The 2,640-nt window shown below is 48.9% G+C and overlaps 1 protein-coding gene across 1 annotated transcript; it reads left to right on the top strand.

Moving 5' to 3' along the window:
* Positions 1–261: 261 nt before the first annotated feature.
* LOC118836097 (insulin growth factor-like family member 3) lies at positions 262–2,370 on the top strand. The gene is made up of 3 exons (XM_036743450.1): positions 262–286; positions 1,896–1,949; positions 2,114–2,370. Exons 1-3 carry the CDS (start codon positions 262–264, stop codon positions 2,368–2,370), a joined length of 336 nt encoding a protein of 111 aa, XP_036599345.1.
* Positions 2,371–2,640: the final 270 nt, after the last annotated feature.

The following is a 2,640-nucleotide window of genomic DNA, read 5'->3' as shown; positions in this document are numbered from 1 at the left end:
CCTTCTTATCATCTTTCCCCCCTTCCATTCCCCTCCTCTCCTCTCTATTTTCTTTTTGTTCCTAGCTTCTCCCCACCTCCATTGGCCTAATTCCACAGTACCTGACAAGTTTCTACTAGTGAGAGGAGGACTCCACCCACTGCAAACATTGATAAAAGCCCAGGATCCCAGGGATAAGAGCATCTCTCCTATCAAACTATCAGGCAGTTGGCAGTCGTGGTGCTGTTACCAAGCCCTCTGGACCCTACTCAGACAGGACTCATGGCATCAAGACACTACATCATGGGTAAGAGGGTTTGTGGGGATCCTTCACTTCCTAGATGCTGGGCCCCAGCCCTACTATGTCCCCATCAGCTCCCCAAGCCTCACCTTGGTCCCAACCCCAGTGCTAATTCTGCCCCTGCTACTTCCCAGTTGGCATACCAATTTTATCATGTCCCTAACCTCAGCCCTGACCTACAACCTCTAACACTCATTTCAGTTCCAACCCCACCACAAAGAGTACCGTGTTGCCTTCCCAACTCAACCCAAACCTGGACCCTAACCATTGCACCTGCTTACTTTCTGTGTGACCTCTCTGGGATTCAACTCCTCACTTGTAAAATCAGAGGACTGGACTAAAAAGCTTTTATTGTGCCTTCTAACCATGATCCTAAAACAGGCCCCAAATATTATTCTAGCTTTTATCATCTTCCCATTCTGACTGTAGCCTAACCCTCACTCTGATTCTCACCTCAAAACTCTGACCTGGACCCTAAACCTATCTTGGGTCCTAATCCAAAACCCTCCATCAGCAACACTTCTGATTTAGACTCTAATCTCACTCTGACCCCAGATCTCCCCAGCTTTTCCCCAGCTCCTCACAGAATCCTGCTGAGAAACCAAAGAGGAAGGGACCCCTTAGACCTGCTTATTCTAAAGACCAAGCATCTCCATCCCACCCCCCACCCGCACATTCATAGGCTCATGGATTCAGAGCTGGGAGAAACCTGGATGGTCATCTGTTCTAAGTTACTCATTTGACAGAAGAGGAAATTGAGGACCAGGGTAATTAAATCACTTGTCCAAAGTTTAAAAAAAAGTCCTAAGAACTAGACTGTGAACCTAGGTTCCCAAATTCCAGATCTGGAGCCCACAGAGAAGCACCTGCATTTGTCCACGGGGTGAGCTATGAACCTGACCCCAAGCCCCAACCCCAAATCTGCTCAGTCCCAAACCCAACCTGACCTTAAAAAGCCAAGGCTGCCGTTTACACCCAGCCCTGAGAAAATCATGGACCCAGCACACAGCAGGTTCTCCAGCATCTACCCAGGACAGTCCTAGTTCCCAACCATTTCTAATTGCCAGACCCCAGGAGACAGGAGAGCACAGCAGGAAGTGCCCTGGAGTTGAAGTCTTGGGGTTCTATTCTGGTCCTTCCAGTCACCAGCTGTGTGTCCTCCATTCAGTCCCTTCTCTGGGCTCCATCATTCCTACAAAATGAAGGGATTGGACCCTTCCCATTTGGATAGTTATGAAAAGAACTTAGTGCCACCAAGTGCCACCTTCCTTCTTTCCTTTTGCCATTTTACAGCTGGGGTAGCCAAGGTTCAAGGACAAAGACTTTCCTAGTTGATCCTGTGCCTCCATTTCCCCAGCCTAGGGCTCTTTCTCCTATTCCCTGCTACCTCCTCTCAGTCTCCTAATATAGCCAATCCTGATGCCCACAGATCTCCACAGTTGCCTAGGCTTTCTGCCTCCTGACCTCAAACCTAACCTGAAGGAACCCTAACCCTAACCCTCCAAGAGGGGACTAGAAATGCAAAGTTCAGCCCCAATCCCATCTCCATCCTGGGCCCAAACCAACACCATCCAAAGACACAGGCTCACCTCACCTCTTTCTCTTTCTCCTCCAGCCATCATTGTCTCCATCGTCATCATGGTTATCCTGTCCTCCTCGGGTGCTCCAGGTAAGGAAGGGAAGGCAAAACAGGGAGGAAGGTGGTGGAGGAGAGAGAAAGAGCCATGGGGGAGGAGGGAGGGAAAGATGGAGAGCAGGCATTGGGGCACTTCTGGAAGCATTTCCTCCTGAGCTTGGGGAGCTAATCGTCTGTATCATTCACCCTGCATGCAGTGACCCCCCCAAACCCTCAGGCGTTCATGTGCCAGCCCTGGCTCCTGTGTGGTATAGTGGCCTACAATCCCCAGGACAGTCAATGCTGTGAGGATGGCAGTGTCCAGTCCTTGCCTCTGAAGTGTGGTCATGAAGACCAGTTTGATCCCTGCTCTCAGTATTGCTGCCCCAACTCTGTCAAGAACACATTTACTGTGATTAATAAGACCAGGGAAGGGACTGAGAGAAGCGACTGTAAAATGGTGAGCTCCAATTAAGAGCTGACATCAGGTAAGGATCCTCTCTCTCTCACCCCTTGAGTCTCCTGTCAAATAATGAGATTGTAATGAAATATTATTGTGCTAGAATTGACAAGCAGGATGATCTCAAAAAAAACCAGAAAGACTTACATGAACTGATGCAGAGTGAAGTGAACAGAACCAGGAGAACACTGTACACAGTGACAGCAACATTGGATGATGAAGGGCTGTGAATGACTTACTTATTCTCAATACAATGATCCAAGACAATCCCGAAGGACTAATGAT

The sequence above is a fragment of the Trichosurus vulpecula genome, chromosome 2, assembly GCF_011100635.1.
Source record: "Trichosurus vulpecula isolate mTriVul1 chromosome 2, mTriVul1.pri, whole genome shotgun sequence".
Lineage (NCBI taxonomy): Eukaryota > Metazoa > Chordata > Mammalia > Diprotodontia > Phalangeridae > Trichosurus > Trichosurus vulpecula.
The sequence above is the reverse complement of the archived record's forward strand: the minus strand, read 5'-3'. Positions and strand labels throughout refer to the sequence as shown.

Coding starts and splice junctions, on each gene's coding strand:
- LOC118836097 (XM_036743450.1), top strand. CDS start 262: ATGGCATCAAGACACTACATCATGG. Junction 287..1,895: donor ATCAAGACACTACATCATGG/GTAAGAGGGTTT, acceptor TTTCTCCTCCAG/CCATCATTGTCTCCATCGTC. Junction 1,950..2,113: donor GTCCTCCTCGGGTGCTCCAG/GTAAGGAAGGGA, acceptor CCCTGCATGCAG/TGACCCCCCCAAACCCTCAG.